Raw genomic sequence first — 18,618 nt, 5'->3', positions numbered from 1 at the left:
TATCAGTGGCTGACGCGTGACCGTTTTGAGTTCTTCAAATTCAATTATATTGGCCGAACCAACGCGTTTGCTGAGTTTCTTGAGCCTTCCGAAAGGAATCCAAAGTTGTTGGGTATTTTACAATATTTTTTTACATTAATAAATTTTACACTTTCGTGTGTTTGGTTTACGGACATAAATCTTTGTGAGATAAAAGTGATTCAAACTATCACTTACGTAGCTTCCACCTACAAGATATAGAATCGGATCAAAATCGAATCGAAGATTTGGGTGTCTGACTGGTCCAGATTAAAAGTTAAGATAAAACAAAAGTAGATTTATCGCGACTCGTTATTACTACGCGTGTAATAAAATAAAATCATTAATGAGACCAGTGTATTTTTTATTAATTATGATTCTAATGTTCGTAATATGACTTCTACTACTCATACAAATCTACAGCTAATCACGCGTACCACATTTCCTTACAGTCTTAAAAATACGATCTCAAGTCGTTCTTGAAATGAAAAGAACAGTTTAACTGTCGCTTTTTTTGGACTACTTAACCCTAAACCAATACACAGAAACACGACACAACATGAAACCCTAAACAAATGCATAAACATAATATATTTGTTTACGAATGAAAAAACACGCATAAAGATTGCATATTTATCGCTTTCACTCACCGGATATTCCCTTTACGTGGCACGTGTATCTAAGGAGACTGGTATTGATCAAACACTTGAGACACCATGGAAAGCGAGAATGAGAAATGTCGTGAGTCGCATAGGACAGTAGCGAAGTGTCGCGAGATAATTTACACTAAGACGTTTGCTTAGACCTGAATTTACTTGAATGAGATATCTTATTTTTATAATTGAGCGTTTACTGGTGGCCCGGAGGCCTTTCCAGTTTCACAAGGACAGGTGGGCGAGCAAGGACTCAGACTAAAGGGGCGGGATTTGCTAACAGCTACCCGAGCGCCTCCGAAGGACATTTAACAACTCAAGAGTAGCTGCTTCGCAAATGAATCTACTACCGGGTCGGAATCGTGATTAGCTGAGAAGATCTCTACTGTCTACTCCTACTGTTAGAGCGGAAGGCGTCATGAGATATCCCTAATGTGAAATACTGCATGTGGATTTAGTGAAACTTACCTTCAACAATTGGTGGTAAGGATTCAAATGATGCGCTAGTGTACGAGGTGTCAGTGAACTGGACTTCCTCTGGTTCCAATTCCAGGTTCGTTGTCGCGACAAGCACTTCATCTTGAATGTCAGATTCTGGGGATAGATACTAATCGTTAACTTTCAGTTTTTCATGGCCTAGCTGATCACTGGTTGTTTCCGGAGCTACTGTTTACTTACTGGTTTAGTTTACTGGTGGTAGGACCTCTTGTGAGTCCGCGCGGGTAGGTACCACCACCCTGCCTATTTCTACCGTGAAGCAGTAATGCGTTTCGGTTTGAAGGGTAGGGCAGCCGTTGTAACTATACTGAGGCCTTAGAACTTGTATTTCAAGGTGGGTGGCGCATTTACGTTGTAGATGTCTATGGGCTCCAGTAACCACTTAACATCAGGTGGGCTGTGAGCTCGTCCACCCATTGTTATAAAAAAACTTTCCCTTACATTGCCGCCACCCATCTTGCGACTTGGGGTTGAAATCTCAATTATATTCTAGGACGACTGGCCCGATCATCACGACCCAGCGTATGATTTTTTTGCTGCAGAAATAGATAGGACGGTGGTGGATATGGTAAACTATCACCAGTGGATGTCAGCTAGCGATCGTCTTATACCAATAGTCGGAGAACGTTGCCAATTCTCCGGAAAATCTACGAGAAGAGGGAAGGTTCTATTTTTGGCTTGGTTTGATACGTTTGGAACAAAATAAAGACCAGTGTGCTTAGTGCGAGCTTTTTAACGTTCTCGATAGCGTAAAAGTTAACTCAAATTTGTATGGAGTTGAAACGTTTGCTTACGTTTGCCACTAGGGGCGCTGTTGTTCACAATAAGCACACTGGGCTTAATGAGAATACGGGAAATCAGTTAAGATGATGTAATGAAAAAACAAGTATTCAAAGTAGAAGCAGCATGCCAAGTTCTAATGCCGTTGCTATCTGATTCTTATAATGTAACGTCCTGTGGTCTCAGCATGACTCTCTCTCTCTCTCTCTCTCGTACCAAGTTGTGCTGTTTGTGCGGGTAATGAAACCGGCTAGACTAGGGACGAATGAACTCATAACTGGCGACGTGAGGTCGCACAGCTACCGGAACAAGTGAGGCGTTAATCTCAATTTCTACCTGGCGGCTCTTTGGTGGTTTCCTGAAATGACAGAGAATGATTACGCATCAATGTTTTAGCTTGCAATAAATAATAATAATAAATAACTAGTAACAAATCGCGAATTGGTCATCTGGACCCAATTTAGGATTCCCTATGTGATGGGTACCATACTGACATACACATCTATATACGTTCAAATTTGTGGATACATCTATAGCCAGCCATATCGGGGCCCGCAGGAGTGAGTATCACCACAGCAAGAACATGGGTATTATATTATAAATATAGCCAAACTCTCTACCTGCCGAGAATAGGCAGGGGTGGCGCAGGTCAATCCAGAAGAGTTATTTATTGTAGGAGGCCACGACCCTCAGCATTGAGGACTATCGATGTAACAAGGAGCAAAGCTAGCTATTCTGTTTCCAATTGTGCCTCATTTTCTACTGTATTTAGGCCGGTCAAAAGTATTTCTTATTGTTTTCTTTTTTTAGAATGATGCCAGGATTTCGTGAGCACGTGTTATGTTCGTTTCACTTAGAAATACACTTTCCAATGCACCCGCAGATCGTGATATGAACGTGAAACCAAACACGTGCGTGTGAATGCACAAGGCATCTTCGAACGGAAATAGTTGTGTAATTGACAATTAACTCGACGTTGATGCAGAACACAAAGATGTAATTGAAAATCGCATTACTGTTTTTTTGTTCTTGTCCTTTTTAGCCATAACGGAGATTCAGAATAAATAATAAAAATAAAATAAAAAAATTTATGATATTGATGATGTCAAATATTATATGTTTGAGTGACTGTTTGGTTGACAGTTTATGTTTTTTTTTATTGTTGAAGCCAACACGTCCTTTACTATTCAAGTGAATCTAATTCAATTAGGTAATGATTTGGAAATAATTGCTTAGTTTTAATTGCGGCGGTCGCTGCTTGTTGATGTCCATAGACTCTTGAAGTTGATAGATACAGAAACTCAAAAATAAAAGAAAACTTAAACAGACAGCAGTGACAATAGGAGTCTTCACAAGTGAAAAAATGTCCGTCGTTTCCACTAAAGTATGAATACTATAAAAGGTCTATGGTCGTTTCATGAAGTAAAACAAATTATCAAAACTGTGATTTCGATAAAAAAAAATCTAAAACATCCGCGTAATTAATTCCAATTTATAAAAGTGTTTTAGTATAGGTATTATTTCGCAACTGCCTGTGCTCTGCGATTTGAAGATAGGACTGCTACCAAGATCTTTAAATTATATCATGGACAACAACATAGAATTATAAAATAGAATAAAATAAAATAGAAAGGTTCCACTGTGTCATTAGTCGTGAGGCAATCTAGTTTTTCGGTTTGGAAGCTATACGTTCCTTTAAAACTGCGCAACGCATGTTTTTTTTTTGTTCTTTTATAATACATTAATTCGATTTCCGTTTACCATTTTAAATGAACGCCCGTGTAAGTGTGTCATTTACGTATCCCGGTTTTTGCTGTATAATCAAAACGATTAAGCGCAGGTCGATCGATTTTTTGTCGAGAATGCGCGGACTTAGAGATTAGACACGTCATTTCGGATCCTCCCGATCCACTAACGATGGTTCTAGGTACCTCAAGCACCGGCCATGGTTCTCGTCGAACCTGTCGCTTGCGACGAAGGGCTCGGCGAGTAAATTAACCCACAGACACAGCCCACTGAGTTTCTCGCCGGATCTTCTCAGTGGGTCGCGTTTCTGATCCGGTGGTAGATTCTGCGAAGCACGGCTTTTGCTAGGGTTCGTATTAGCAACGTCGTCAGGTTTGAGCCCCGTGAGCTCACCTAATAGTTAAGGTTACGCTGAAATAGCCTCTCAAGGCTATCATCAGCTTAGGTAGGAAGAAAAAGGAGATTGGTTAAACTGGCGCAAATTGCGAAACAAACTGGGAGTTAGGTAGGGTTTTATTTTTAATTTCTTTCGCTACCTAATCGCTGTAACGTAGGCAGACAGCCATCAAGGCTGACATACGACCTGGTCAAAGCCGCTAGAAGGGAGTGGATGCGAAAGGCAAGAGACCGAAATGAATGGGATGCGTTTGAAGAGCCTTTTACTGATGGTGTGTTGTGAGGCCGGACGGGTAGGTACCACCGCCCTGCCTGTTTCTGCCGTGAAGCAGTAATGCGTTTCGGCTTGAAGGGTGGGGCTGCCGTTGTAACTATACTTGAGACCTTAGAGCTTATATCTCAAGGTGGGTGGCGCATTTACGTTGTAGATGTTTATGGGCTCCAGTAACAACTTCTACATCTAAGCAATAAAAATAAATAAATAAAAAACCGTCTGCTGAACCTCACACATCTTTCTCATATGTTTTGTTATTGATTTCTTTAATATAACTGGATTGCTTTTTTCTGTAAACGCGGCATGGATTCTATTTGTTTCGAAATGCCATTGAAATCTCAGTAAGACTACCGTCATTTACTGAAGGTTGATTACAAAAGATTTTAATAATTAATTACGCACAAAAATTAATTTGTCTATACTAATATTATAAAGAGGAAAGATTTGTTTGTTTGTTTGTTTCGAATAGGCTCCGAAACTACTGGACCGATTTGAAAAATTCTTTTTCCATTAGAAGCCGACATTGTCCCTGGTGAACATAGACTACTTTTTTTTAAAATTTTTTTTTTTTTTTGGTTTCATGTGTGTTTTAATGTTTCCGAAGCGAAGCGAGGGCGGGTCGCCAGTCCTAATATAAAGGACCTTGAAAACTTAATTAAATTGTTTTTAATTTTATTTTAAATCCCACACTTGCTTTGATGATGGTTAAGAGGTGATTGCCATATTAAAATAAAGATCAAAATTGTTTACTCGTTATCATGAATTCTCAACCTTCAGCTACCTCTTAGGATGGTGGACACCTGGTAATCGACATATTTATCGTATTGGTACAATTCAATGTCTAATTAATGAACCCGCAATGTAAGATGAAGTAGTTGAATATGCGATACATTGCGCGTATTAAAATGTGGGTAAAACTTAGAAAGAAAATAGATAGGTTTGTCTAATCCTAACGTTCTATCCGTTAAATAATGGTACTTTATTATGGATGGCCAAGAAAATACCAAAAAAAATTGTTGTGTATTAAATTAATCAAATAATTATACTTTCACGATGATATTCTTTTAATTCGGTTGGCACCGTCTTATCTGTACTCCTAGCATTGCTGATGTCCATAAGCGACGGAAACAACTCACCATGAGATGGGCCGTAAGGTCTGCTTCCTCCTCCCCTTGAATCGCTATCCTCATAACTCCCCCGCAGCATCATGACGATTGTCCTCAATCTGCTGCTATCGTTGGCTCGGTGATCCTTGGAGTTTGGTAATTAAGGTATTTTTTATTATTGCTTAGATGAGTGGACGAGCTCACACCCCACCTGGTGCTAAGTGGCTACTGGAGCCCATAGACATTTACAACGCAAATGCGCCACCCACCTTGAGATATAAGTTCTAAGGTCTCAGTATAGTTAGAACGGCTGCCCCACCCTTCAAGCCGAAACGCATTACTGTTTCACAGCAGAAATAAGCGGGGTGGTTGTACCTACCCGTGCGGACTCCCAAGAGGTCCTACCACCAGTAAAGGTAAGGTATGCCTACGGATGACATAAAAAAGGAATTTCCTTAGAAGCATCATTACGTCAGTAGTAATAATAATAATAGAGCCCTTTATTCGGAAAACAGATATACAATTAAGTTTCTTATATTACTGCACTTATACTGATATATGTATAAATATATGTATTTTAGAAAATTAAAATTGGTGTATTTGGTGCTTGTTTACTCTCTGTAAGTCCGTTTGCCAGTTGGCAAAGGCCTCCTCTAACCTACTCCTACGTCAGTAGTAGTAAAGGGTAACTTCTTTTAGTTGCGGCGGACGCCTCAATTTGCATGTTCATATTGCGCTCATAGTCTTGTGTAGCACTGCGCCTTAACAGAAATGTCGTGTCATCGTTTTAATTCAGCATATATGTATTTACAAATTACAGTAGGTATACGTATGTGTGGCGTCGACAGTCGACACATTACCCGCGCAACCTTTATTGTATCATTAATAGACTGAATTTGTATAAAACAACACATTGACGCGAAGCGGTTTTTTAGTAAATTAAAAAATCTCATTGTTTAACATCGTTTTTTTTTCAATCTAGATTTTTCTAGAATTATTTTTGCGAATTGAGGACTTGAAGATACACTAAAGGTGGTTGTTTTTTGAACTCCGAACTAATTCCCGGGTTTTATTCGTTTGGAATTTAAACAATATTCACATTCTTGGTTTTTTCATTAGGCACAGATATGACGCAAGAGCAGACGATCCCGGAATTCTTCACGGGGAAGAATATCTTCATAACTGGTGGCTCTGGTGAGTAAACTGTCATACACAAAAACGATCTACTATGCTCTCGACGAATTAGTATCGCGCGATTTCTCTCCACAGCAAGCTTGAGAATCGAAGACAGCTTCACCGATGACTGGTCCAGTTTTAGTCGAAATAAAGAGGGTTTACTGATGATGGTCGTTTCAGGAGGAAGTCTTATGTTCCTGCTCGTGTCAATCGGTGGAGACCAGGACGTGTTCTCCGTCGTACTAAAGCGTCTTCTACTTTCTTTCATTTTACTCTTAGCTGGGGTGTAAGGCTCCAATCAGATTCTTCCATTTGCATCGGTCATGGGCAGTCTGTTCTACCTTCTCCCAGGTCATGCCCAAGACTTTTCTGCCTTACCTAACGACGTTAGTTCTTCTGGGACGGTCTCTCTTTCTTTTGCCAGACACTGATGTCAACGCTTGCCTAATGAAATACGTTCTAAACAAATCTTCACGATTGACTTCCACGGTGAAGGAATAACATCGTGTAATAAAAATCATACTCGCAAAATTATAGTTTGCGTAATTACCGGTGGTAGAACGTCTTGTGAGTCTGCACGGATAGGTTTCACCGCCCTGCCTATTTCTGCCGTGAAGCACTAACTAACTTGTAACTATACTGAGACTTTAGAACTTATATCTCAAGATGGGTGGCGGCATTTACGTTGTAGTTGTCTATGGGCTCCGGTAACCACTTAACATCAGGTGTGCCGTGAGCTCGTCCACCCATCAATGCAAAAAAAAGAATTAAATAACTTTCCAGGTCACTGCTCTCTTGGATAGATTGATGGCTTTCTTAATGTGTGACCAATCCCATGTTAATGCGCGTTAAGGATCTCCCTCTCTATTGATGTCTGCTTGCTAATCCTCCACAACTGGTTGTTAGTGATCGTCTCAGCCCAAAATCGTTCTAAAGCATCGGAAAAAAACTTTATCTGTACTAATATATAAATCTACAGTGGTTTTACGGATGTTCCGTTATAACTACTGAACCATGCATCCGATTGACTTGTAACTTAGTATCCATGTAGAAAATACATGTACTTAATGGATAGGCTAATATTTATATGAGTGTTGGACTCCCTAATAATAATGACAATAAATAATAATGTTAACATTAAATGCGCAGCGAAGCGGGCGAGTACCTACGGCTAGTTCTCCATATTTTTGTTCGTTAACGTATTAATTATCATGACGCCACATCAGTAATTAAACACCATTGTTTCTAAGTTTCCGAGGGCATAGTAAGCTAATTAATTACATTAGTTAAGACATTAATTCTCATTGTACTCTGTGAATGGATTGCAAACCATTACCTACGTCAGTACTGTGGAAGTTAAAAAAGTTTTATTACAAAAAAATTAAATTAAAACTGAAAGCTTTACAAAAAATTGAAATTGAAATTGAAAGCTGACTTCAACTTAATACAACGAGAACATAATGAATGTTCGGAGTGAACTTTTTATTTTTATTTTTTTATTGCATAGATGGTTGGACGAGCTCACAGCACACCTGGTTTTAAGTGGTTACCGGAGCCCATAGACATCCACAACGTAAATGCCGCAACCCAACTTGAGATATAAGTTCTAAGGTCTCAGTATAGAGTATAGTTACAACGGCTGCCCCACGCCTCAAACCGAAACGCATTACTGCTTCACGACAGAAATAGGCAGGCTATATTTTATTATACTACTGGCAATAATATTGCAACGATAATGTTGAATGCATCAATTAATTTATGGATAAATTTCAGGTTTCATGGGTAAAGTATTGATAGAGAAACTTCTGTACTCGTGCTCGGAATTAAGCAAGATCTATCTTCTGTTGCGCGACAAGAAAGGCGTCAGGTCTGAAGAACGTCTGCAGCAAATGTATTCTTCTCCAGTGAGTAGACAGTCTTATCTCTCGTTTAGATGGGCTGTGCTGTGATCCCACCCTTAGAATTGAAGTAGCTTAACTGGTGGTAGGACCTCTTGTGAGTCCGCACGGGTAGGTACCACCACCCCGTCTATTTCTGCCGTGAAGCAGTAATACGTTTCGGTTTGAAGGGTGTGGCAGCGGTTGTAACTATACTAAGACCTTAGCACTTATATCTCAAGATGGGTGGCGCATTTACGTTGTAGATGTCTATGAGCTCCAATAACCACTTAACACCAGGTGGGTTGTGAACTCGTCCACAAATGTAATGTCCCCTCAAATTTCAGTGTTTCGACAGACTACGCAACGAAAAGCCTGAGATCTTCGAAAGGAAGGTCGCTTGTGTTTCTGGAGACGTCATGGAAATTGGATTAGGTACGTAATCCATCATCATTATTCATAGGAGTCAAATGGGAGTAGTTCTTGGAATTGCCAACGATACAATAAATATTTTGAGGTCGTCTCGATCTAAACAATAAGACGCCTGGGGCAAGTTTTTTTTATTGCCCTTGTACATCGATAAATGAGCCTTTTAAAACGAAGTAATCTCGATTTAGTTTGTTAACCCACAGTAACAGCCTACTGAGTTTATCGCCGGATCTTCTGAGTGGGTCGCGTTTCCGATCCCATGGTAGATTCAGCGTAGCACTGCTCTTGCTAGGGCCAGTGTTAGCAACACTCCCGGCTAGAGCCCCGTAAGGTCACCTACTCGCCCGGTGAGTCTAGTATGATACCTGGAGATCACTAGAATAGGTAGAAAAAAGAAGTAGTTTGTGGCTAAAGGTAAATTCAAAGTCGCTTAGCCCCGATTTAATTAAACTAAGCTATGTCAATCTCTTTCAGGTCTGTCGGAAGAACATCGTGCTGTACTTATTGACAATGTTAATATTATATTTCACGTGGCTGCAAGTGTAAGGTAACAATAACAACGTCCACACAATGTTTTCGTAACAATACTAATATTTAGTTTATTTTTTATTGCTTAGGTGGATGGATGAGCTCACAGCCCACCTGGTTTTAAGTGGTTACTGGGGCCCATAGACATCTACAACGTAAGTGCGCCACCCACCTCGAGATATAAGTTCTAAGGTCTCAGAATAGTTACAACGGCTACCCCACCCTTCGAACCGAAACGCATTACTGCTTCACGGTAGAAATAGGCGGGGTGGTGGTACCTACCCGTGCGGACTCCCAAGTGGTCCTACCACCAGTAAGAATGCAGGGTAGTTGATAAAATTACATTGCTAATACGTTGCTTGTTCAAGGTTTGATGACCCCCTGCAATATGCGGCCAAGCTGAATCTTCGCGGAACACGAGAGATCGTTGAACTTGCGAAGGCTATTAAAAACTTATCAGTAAGTGCTATGTATACATTTTAGTATTTTATATCATATACGGCTATAAGAAAAATTTTTAACTGAATTTCTGGCCTTACCTTCTCAGCGATGGCCCTTGACCTAGGTCGTAGATTAAACGAAGCACTGCTCTAAGACTAGTGTTTGCAAATTCTCTCAGGTCGAGCCCCGTGAGTTCGCCCACCTAAACAGCGAAACTGGAATATTTATTCGTCGTGGCCTAAAGGATAAGACGTCCGGTGCATTCGTATGTAGCGATGCACCGGCGTTCGAATCCCGCAGGCGGGTACCAATTTTTCTGATGAAATACGTACTTAACAAATGTTCATTATTGACTTCCACGGTGAAGGTATAACATCTATATACATATATAAAAATGAATTGTTGTTCGTTAGTCTCGCTAAAACTTGAGAACGGCTGGACCGATTTGGCTAATTTTGGTCTTGAATTATTCGTGGAATTCCAGAGAAGGTTTAAAAGGTGAATAAATATGAAAATGCTTGGAATTATATAAAAACAAACACTTTTGTTTTTTCTTGGATGTGTCCCCTGTAGGACGGATTCCTTTTGTTTTTTTTAAGTTTATTTTATACAAAATCGATTGAGGCAATACGAAATCTGCCGGGTCAGCTAGTTGTGTAATAAAAATCAAACACGCAAAATTATAATTTGCGTAATTACTGATGGTAGGACCTCTTGTGAGCCCGCACGGGTAGGTACCACAACCACGCCTATTTCTGCCGTGAAGCAGTAATGCGTTTCGGTTTGAAGGGTGGGGCAGCCGTTGTAACTATACTGAGACCTTAGAACTTATATCTCAAGGTGGGTGGCGCATCTACGTTGTAGATGTCTATGGGCTCCAGTAACCACTTAACACCGGGTGAGCTGTGAGCTCATCCACCCAACTACGCAATAAAAAAAATACTCCTCGAGGCTACCTTTTTTTTTTTTTTTTTTTTTTTTCCTGCTTATGCTGATAGCCTTGAGAGGCTATTTCAGCTTCACCCTAACGTGTGTAGGTGAACTCACGGGGCTCAAACCGGAGAGTTGCTAACACTGACCCTAGCAAGAGCAGTGCTTCGCAGAATCTACCACCGGATCGGAAACGCGACCCACTGAGAAGATCCGGCGAGAAACTCAGTGGGCTGTGTCTAGGGGTTAATTCGCTCGTCGAGCCCTTCGTCGCAAGCGACGGGTTCGACGAGGACGGTGACCGGTGCTTGTGGTGCCTAAAAGCACCGTTAACGGATCGGGAGGATCCGTAATGACGTGCTTTGGGCGACGTCGACTGTTTACCATTCGATCTACAGGATCGGGTCTGTAGTTTCCAGCGGCCACGACAAGAGGGTTCTCATGTCGTGCCGCCTTCTCGAAATGGCGCAATGATGCCGACTGTAGATACTTACTGACAGAGTCGAGCTCCAGGTCATCGTGGAGATCCACGTTCCTCAGGAACCATGGTGCTCCGACGGCTATCCTGCAGAATCGGGATTGAATAACCTGAAGGGGCTTCAAGTTGGTGCGGGCTGCGTGAGCGAACACTACGCTTGCATACGTCATAACGGGGCGTATGCAAGTTTTGTAGAGAGTTACCTTATTACGGAGGGACAGTTTGCTTCGCTTGCAAAGCATAGGGTAGAGACGTCCTAATATGAAGGCGGCACGGTCGCGTACCGTTTTAATATGGGGACGGAATATCATCCCTCTGTCGAGGGTGACGCCTAGGTATTTGACCTGCGAGGCCCACGGTATGGGCTGGCCAAAGAGAGTAACGGGGCTAACGGCGGAGGTGTTTGCGCGCCTATTAGGGAGTGGGATGCTCGAAGTGGTATTCGGAGGGCGACCCCTTTTGAAGAGCACCGCTGTGCTTTTCGTGGGGTTGATGTCGATGCGCCACTTCCGGAACCACTGTCCCATGGTGGCTACTGCGATCTGGAGTTGCCGATGTAGCAACGACATCTTCCTACACGAGTAGTAGATAGCCGTGTCATCGGCGAAGAGCGCTAGATGGGTCTCCGGAGACCGGGGTATATCATTGATATACAAACTAAATAATAACGGGGAGAGCGCGGAGCCTTGCGGGACTCCGGCAGTCAGATGACGGGGGCGAGAGCGAGTTCCCTCTACTCGATATCGAAACAAACGGTTCGACAAGAAGTCTCGTATGATGAGCACGAGTCTGTCTGGCACTCCCATGTTGTACAGTTTGTAGATCAAACCGTTGTGCCAGACTTTGTCGAACGCCTTCGCGATATCGAAGAAGAGGGCGCCGGTCGGGATTTGTTTACGCCTATTTAGCCCTATTAAGATGTGCTCCGTGAGGCGGTGCACTTGTTGTACGCACGAGTGCTTAGCGCGGAATCCAAACTGCTCGTCTATTAGAATTTTATTCGCGGTAACGAAGTCCCAGAGGCGTTTCCGAAGGAGCCGTTCGTAAATTTTGCCTATCGTCGGGAGGAGACTAATCGGACGGTCTCGAGGCTACCAGGGATTATGCAGGAAATAAATCTGCTGCAAGCGTTTTGATCATGGATAGACAGAAGACTGTAGGTAGCATCCTAGGAATTTTATTAGATCTGGAAATCGTGGTAACAACCTATTCAAAAATTGTTTCCAGGTAGATTGGAAGCAGATAGACCTGGTTTGACAGCATCTACTGAAAGTTACCATTAATGATAAAAACCTTAATTCTAGGTGATGGTACACGTGTCGACTTCATACTCCAATACCAATAGGGAACTGGTGGAAGAGGTCATGTATCCCCCCCACGCTGACTGGAGGGAGGCCCTGGAGATCTGCGAGACGGCAGACGAGCACACGATGCGCGTGCTGACTCCTAAGTTGGTGAACTTGTTAAAGTAGACAGTAAAAATGGGGCGGTGGAGGTCTCAATTAGAATAAGAGATTCCATAACTAAGAAGCTAAAGCGTATCATTATCTTCGTCTACGGCAATCGTCTCCTTACGATGCAAGTGTTGGGAGATTTGGTCAGGTCAAGGTTGACTTTTTTTTTTTATTGCTTAGATGGGTGGACGAGCTCACAGCCCACCTGGTGTTATGTGGTTACTGGAGCCCATAGACATCTACAACGTAAATGCGCCACCCACCTCGAGATATAGGTTCTAAGGTCTCAGTATAGTTACAACGGCTACCCCCACCCTTCGAACCGAAACGCATTACTGCTTCACGACGGAAATAGGCGGGGTGGTGGTACCTACCCGTGCGGACTCCTAAGAGGTCCTACCATCAGTGATTACGCAAATTATAATTTTTGACTGATTTAATTTTGATATTGAGGGATGTAAGGCTATTAAATTTATCTTAGTTATTAGCATTAACAGTTCGATGTTTTTAGCCGAACTTCAATTAAATTAACTCCATTCGTATAGTTGAAGAAGTCTTTTTGTTATGATATTATGTATTCCAGATTTTAAACTTCAAATAGCTCTCCTGTAAAGTTTCAATAATGTCGTTTTTAAACCTAATAGCCATTCACCCGATATTTATTCTTCAGTAATAACGTAACGTAGAGAAATGAAATCCAAAGAAACAATAAAATGAAGTAAAATGGTGACAATTTACTAATGGCTGCTACACACATTACGAAAAATCTTTACGATCGGGCGGTACAGTTGAAACTGCACAGTTTTCGTAGTGCCCACACACGTTACTAGAAAACTGTATGATTATTCATTCGTTGAGCTGTGACTTCGACTGACGACGCGTTGGCAATTGTTGGTTTATTATTCGCCATAAAAAACCAAAACACGTATTTGGTGTACAGAATGGCTAATGAAAAGAGAAGCTCATTCCCATGTTCATTTATTGAAGGAACTAAAGGTATTTCCTAAATATTGGCATATGTTTTTACGAATGGATACTGATACTTATTTACGAGTGCATGTGCATGTAATTGAAAAGCAAGACAGCGATCCGCGCGAAAACTGAAGAACGTCTAGCACACACATTACGATTAACGACAGAGTTTCTTTCCATTTTTCTTCCGATCCGTTGTATCTATCCAAAATTTCATACTGCTCCGTTCAACTCCGTACAGTTTTATAAAATCTGACAAACTGTACAGTTTTTCTCATACACACATGTAGATTTATCGTTGCAGTTTCAACTGTACACTTAAACCGTAACGATTTTTCGTAGCGTGTGTGGCTTGCATAAGAGTTTTCTGACAGTAGGCTTTTTGAAAGAACATTCATGTGCCATCATTTGTGGACTTTTACAGGTGCTTAATGATTAATAAGCCCCCATTATTACACGTTTAATCCTGACGATTCTGAACTAAACCAACAAAACAAATCACATAACTTCGCTCCTCGCTAATAAGTCCACGTCTCATCTCTTTGCTTCAGAGATTTGGTCACATAGTGATTGATCCTTCAACTCATAACTCCAGGTACATCGGAGAGATGCCCAACACGTACACATTCACGAAGCAGCTAGCCGAGCACGTTGTCTACGAGCAGAAGGGCATGCTACCGGCCACCATTATCAGACCCTCAATCGGTGAGCGAGTTCAGTATTCCGAAATGACCGTGTCATATCGTGATTCTCATGACCAAAATTGTCGCCCTAAACACGTCATTACGGGTCCTCCCGATCCATTAACGGTGCTTTTAGGTACCATAAGCACCGGTCACCGTCCTCGCCGAACAGTAGTGACAGCTTTGCGTCTTCTGTTTTAGACAAAGATATTTGTTTTAAATTTTCTTTTCGTCCTCACTTCAATATATTGTATTTTATGATAAAAAGAATTCGTCTGGATATAAAGGTTCTCAAGCGACCAATGCTAACCATTTGACTCCCATGTCACTTACCAGTGCCCTACGCGGTGCATTCAATGAATTATGTCTTCGTTCTCGTCAAACTCGTCACTCGCGACGAAGGGCTCGACGAGTGAATTAACCCATAGACACAGCCCATTGAGGTTCTCGCCGGATCTTCTCAGAGAGTCGCGTTTCCGATCCGGTAGTAGATTCTGCGAAGCACTGCCCTTGCTAGGACCAGTGTTAGCAACACACCCGGTTAGAGCCCCGTGAGCTCACCTACACGTCAAGGTGAAGCTGAAATAGCCTCTTAAGGCTATCAGCATAGGTAGGAAAAAAAGATCAAACCTTATATCGAGGGGTAAAAGACTGTTTGGTTTGGTTTGGAGTTATTCCGCAGCGCCGGTATGAATGGCGACGTGTATTCTCGCAGGCCAAGACCCACTTCGGGGGTCATAGCGACAGCCCAGTAGTAGTAGTAGTAGTAGTAGTAGTAGTAGTAGTAGTAGTAGTAGTAGTAGTAGTAGTAGTAGTAGTAGTAGTAGTATAGATTATATGTGCTTAGTGCGAGTTTTTACCGTTCTCGATAGCGTAAAAGTTAACTCATATTTGTATACCGTTGGAACAGCGCCCCTAGCGGCAAACGTGGGCAATCGTTCGAACTGCATACAAATTTGCGTTAACTCTTACGCGATCGAGAACGTTAAAAAACTCACACTGTTCTGGTTTCGCTTCTACAGTGATATCGAGTGCTACCGAGCCTGTGCCTGGCTGGATTGAGAACTACAACGGGCCAGTGGGCTTACTTGTGGCCAGCGGTAAAGGTATGAGATGAACAAACACATTACGCACCTTTAGAATTGAATTGGCTCAATCCAAAATTCTTGTTTTTTTTTTTGCAAACGCTACGGTACCTATACTGAGACCTTAGAACTCATATCTCAAGGTGGGTGGCGCATTTACGTTGTAGATGGCTATGGGCTCCAGTAACCACTGAACATCAGGTGGGCTGTGAGCTCGTCCACCCATCTAAGCAATAAAAAAATAAAAAATAAATTATTTAAGGGACGAAATCCGTAACGAAAAAATTCGACGGAGAACCAAAGTCGACGCCATAGCTCTCAAAGTTAGCAGGCTAAAGTGGCAATGGGCCAGTCACATCTGTCGAGCCAGCGACGAGAAATAGGGGAAGAAAGTCCTCGAATGGAAGCCACGGATGGGTACCAGCTCCAACCAGGTGGACCAACGACTTAGTGTGCACGGCGGGAAGTCGTTGGATTCGGAAGGCAGAGGACCGCATTCTGTGGAAGGCATTGGGGAAGGCCTGTGTCCAGCAGTGGGTAGATAAAGGCTGATGTTGATGATGATGATGATGATATTAACTTAATAAACTACCGGTGAAGCGGAATTAGCCCATGAAGCGTCTGATGAAAAAACGAAATTGACTGCCCTGTTTGCTGTTTAAGCATATTGCGTTTTAGTCTTCAAACTACAAAGGCTATATATTATTAGGCATAATGCGAAGTCTGTACACCAACCCGGACCTGATGGCCGACTACATCCCGGTCGACGTGGCCATCCAGACCATCATCACCGCAGCTTGGCACAGAGGAACTAAGAAGTGAGTGATTCGATATGTAACTAAAAATACACTTGTATTCCGCTGTTCGGTCTAGTGAAAAAGCGTTCTGAAGGCCCAGATGTCAGACTAATAACGCAAATAGAGAATAGGTATGGTCAATTACGTCGCATGTAACTAACTCTTGGAGCTGGGTACACCTCCCTCTCCCTAATTATAATATGCGTAATTACTGGTGGTAGGACCTCTTGCGAGTCCGCGCGGGTAGGTGCCACCACCCTTTCTGTTTCTGCCGTGAAGTAATAAAGCGTTTCGGTTTAAAGGGTGGGGCAGCCGCTGTAACTATATTTGAGACCTTAGAACTTATATATCTCAAAGTGGGTGGCGCATTTACGTTGTAGATGTCTATGGGCTCCAGTAACCACTTAACACCAGGTGGGCTGTGAGCTCGTCCATCCACCTGAGCAATAAAAAAAAAGACAGAGTGACTACCTATTGAGGTTCGCGGAGATCCGCTAAATACAAACAGCGCAGGATCGATCTTTGTTGCTAGGCTTTGGGGAGGCCTATGCCCAACAGTGGACTCTGTGGGCTGATGGAATAAAAACCCTTGGAGCTCAGTTCTGTGTTCCACAGCTTTTGCACGGCTGTCCTGATCTTTCGTGATCCCCATCTCACAGTGAACAATGAGTCTGGTTATTTAACCACAAAGCCCAAGGTTTTTTTGTTGCTATTGGTATTCGTGATGTGAATACTAGGCTGCACTAAAAGTATCGGGAATGGAATATTTCCACTGTTCCTGTCATATTAAAATCTTTTTAATTGAAAACTCCTTGGTTTTAAAAATCGAATACCATTTATTTATTTTAAAAAAGATTCTCGGTCTTGTCACGAGGTTTTGTCAAACTTGTTTAGTCGTTGAGAAAATGGAATTGACTCGAGAAAATTCAAGAACGATGATTTATTATGACTTTCGAAGTGGTTTAACACAAAAACAGTGTGTTGACCGGATGATTTCTGCATTTGGTGATGAAGCCCCATCCAAAACCACAACTTATCGCTGGTTTGCTGAGTTTCAACGTGGACGTGTCAAGCTCAGTGATGATCCCCGTCAAGGTCGTCCAAAAACTGCAGTTACCCAAGAAAACGTTGATGCTGTGCGTAAGCTGATTGAGGAAGATCGACATGTGACATACCGCGAAATTCAGGCAACTTTAGGCATTGGCATGAGTCAAATACAAATAATCTTGCATGAACAATTAGGTGTAAAAAAGTTGTTTTCCCGATGGATACCGCATTCGCTCTGTGAAGAGCAAAAAGCGGCTCGCGTTACTTGGTGCGTCAGAACTCTCGAAAGATTCCACGCAGGATCCTCAAATGCTGTATACAACATTGTATCAGGTGACGAATCCTGGATATACGCGTACGAACCCGAAACAAAAAACCAGTCACGAGTTTGGGTGTTCGAAAATGAGTTAAAGCCAACAAAAATTGTTCGTTCACGGAGTGTTGCAAAAAAAAAATGGTGGCCACGTTTGTCTCCAAAACCGGCCATGTTACGACTATTCCTCTTGAGGGACAAAGAACGGTTAATGCAGAATGGTATGCTAGCATTTGTTTGCCAGAGGTCGTTTCTGAACTCCGTAAAGAGAACTGCAACCGCCGCATCATCCTCCATCACGACAATGCGAGTTCTCACACCGCGCACAGAACAAAAGAGTTTTTAGAGCAAGAAAACATAGAATTATTAGACCATCCGCCGTACAGCCCCGACCTAAGCCCTAATGATTTCTATACTTTCCCTAAAATAAAGAATAAATTGCGTGGACAGAGATTTTCATCACCTGAAGAAGCTGTGGACGCCTACAAAACGGCCATTTTGCTTCAACGATTGGTTCCATCGTATGGAAAAATGTGTCAAATTTCGCGGAGAATACTTCGAAAAGCAATAAATACATTTTTAAATAGTAATGTTGTGTCACTTCGTTAATTCCCGAAATTTTCAGTGCCACCCTCGTATAGTTGTTTTTATCTTGAATATGTTTCTGTTGGTCACTCAAACTCGGGACCAAAGTAAAAGTCTGGCTTTCCTAATGGATACATTGGATATTTGATGATACATGAATATGAAGATCTTAATATATTTTTCTTTTGATTGGATTTCACGGTCCATATAGGCACTACCTGAACGCCATCGCCTACCTTGAGACATGAGATCTGATCCTCAATAGTATAGTCTATCGATTATCTCACCCTTCAAACTGGAAAATCGGCAGGGTGGTCATTCTTAAGCATCCGTGTTCACAATCCGCTCTAAT

At 42.1% G+C, this 18,618-nt stretch overlaps 1 protein-coding gene across 2 annotated transcripts in view; it reads left to right on the top strand.

Moving 5' to 3' along the window:
• The window catches only part of LOC114246566 (fatty acyl-CoA reductase 1), a 272,794-nt gene extending 254,907 nt beyond the window's left edge, over positions 1 to 17,887 (top strand). The window contains exons 1-10 of one of the 2 annotated variants that reach the window (XM_089737815.1): positions 6,320 to 6,503; positions 6,591 to 6,665; positions 8,421 to 8,551; positions 8,872 to 8,959; positions 9,428 to 9,500; positions 9,850 to 9,940; positions 12,635 to 12,780; positions 14,352 to 14,461; positions 15,462 to 15,545; positions 16,234 to 17,887. In XM_089737815.1, the coding sequence (XP_089593941.1) occupies positions 6,599 to 6,665; positions 8,421 to 8,551; positions 8,872 to 8,959; positions 9,428 to 9,500; positions 9,850 to 9,940; positions 12,635 to 12,780; positions 14,352 to 14,461; positions 15,462 to 15,545; positions 16,234 to 16,346 (903 nt within the window). In that variant the 5' untranslated portion in view covers positions 6,320 to 6,503; positions 6,591 to 6,598 and the 3' untranslated portion in view covers positions 16,347 to 17,887. Of the gene's footprint in view, positions 1 to 6,319; positions 6,504 to 6,590; positions 6,666 to 8,420; positions 8,552 to 8,871; positions 8,960 to 9,427; positions 9,501 to 9,849; positions 9,941 to 12,634; positions 12,781 to 14,351; positions 14,462 to 15,461; positions 15,546 to 16,233 lie in introns of those variants that run through there. The other variant, XM_089737816.1, reaches the window with a different exon arrangement.
• Positions 17,888 to 18,618: the final 731 nt, after the last annotated feature.

Source organism: Bombyx mandarina, chromosome 23 (genome assembly GCF_030267445.1).
Source record: "Bombyx mandarina strain Sakado chromosome 23, ASM3026744v2".
Lineage (NCBI taxonomy): Eukaryota > Metazoa > Arthropoda > Insecta > Lepidoptera > Bombycidae > Bombyx > Bombyx mandarina.
Note: the sequence above shows the minus strand (reverse complement) of the source record. Positions and strands in the feature narration are given on the sequence as shown.